Source organism: Odontomachus brunneus, unplaced genomic scaffold, assembly GCF_010583005.1.
Source record: "Odontomachus brunneus isolate Ranch 3 - 2012 unplaced genomic scaffold, Obru_v1 Obru_scaffold_170, whole genome shotgun sequence".
Classification (NCBI taxonomy): Eukaryota; Metazoa; Arthropoda; class Insecta; order Hymenoptera; family Formicidae; genus Odontomachus; species Odontomachus brunneus.
The window spans coordinates 529,050-529,955 of NW_022639620.1; the positions used below are offsets into that span (position 1 = coordinate 529,050).

Here is a 906-nt window from a genome sequence, read left to right on the forward strand (position 1 = left end):
TATAACATTGATTTTACATTATTGTAACATATATGCCTTTCTTGCTATATGGGATGTTATCAACTACGTTACATATATTTACTTCCTATAACACTTTTTTTTACTTACGTCTCACAGTTCTAAATCTAGTCTGCATTTGCTTTGACGTCTTGTTATAACCTTTTTCGTTCATGGGCGATTCTAAATGTTTGAAAATGTCATCTGCCCGAAACCTTTTTCCATCTAAAGTTTTCATTACTTGCCGTTCTTTTATTAATTTGAGAAAATATCTCGTTTCTTCGGTTTCCCAACTTTCACGCTTTTTCGTTTCTATTTCTTTCAATTTCTTTATCTTTTTTCGAAACGCAGCCTGTATACACACATTGAAAACTGAATAACCAACTCTACACAATAGAGTTAAAATATTTAATTTATTAAAATATTTATTTAATTTTTAGTTTGGTATTTTAAGTTCTCTCTCTCTCTCTCTCTCTCTCTCTCTCTCTCCCTCCCTCTCTCCCTCTCCCTCTCTCTCTCTCTTTCTCTCTTTGGTTACAGACCTACTATATTGGCACTTTTACCATGGTATTTTAGGTTGGCATTATCGTCATTGTTGCACTGCGCCCGTTTACACGTCCTTTTTACGTCGATGTAATAACCCTAAGCCACTTCACGAAACGACTTTGAGTTACTACATCGATGTAGTAACTTCGTCGTAAAGGAACATTTACACGGCATCTAACATCAGTAGTTATAACATCGATGTTATAACTTCGGCGTAACTCAGGCCGTGTAAACGTAGTCTATGTATTGGGAGTACAAATTAGTTCGGTCCGTTTTCAAAAGATGGCTTTGGCTGTTATGAATGTTTCATAGTGACAGCTGATTTCGGTGGTTTCAGAGAGGTTAGACATCTGTCAATAATAT

The 906-nt window shown here is 35.4% G+C and overlaps 1 protein-coding gene across 1 annotated transcript in view; it reads right to left on the reverse strand.

Annotated features, from left to right (window-relative positions):
* LOC116851268 overlaps window positions 1-785 on the reverse strand; it is a 2,677-nt gene extending 1,892 nt beyond the window's left edge. The window contains exons 1-2 of the mRNA XM_032830545.1: window positions 561-785; window positions 109-349 (exon numbers count right to left, since the gene is read on the reverse strand). Of these exons, the coding sequence (XP_032686436.1) occupies window positions 109-349; window positions 561-563 (244 nt within the window). The 5' untranslated portion in view covers window positions 564-785. The remainder of the gene's footprint in view (window positions 1-108; window positions 350-560) is intronic.
* Window positions 786-906: the final 121 nt, after the last annotated feature.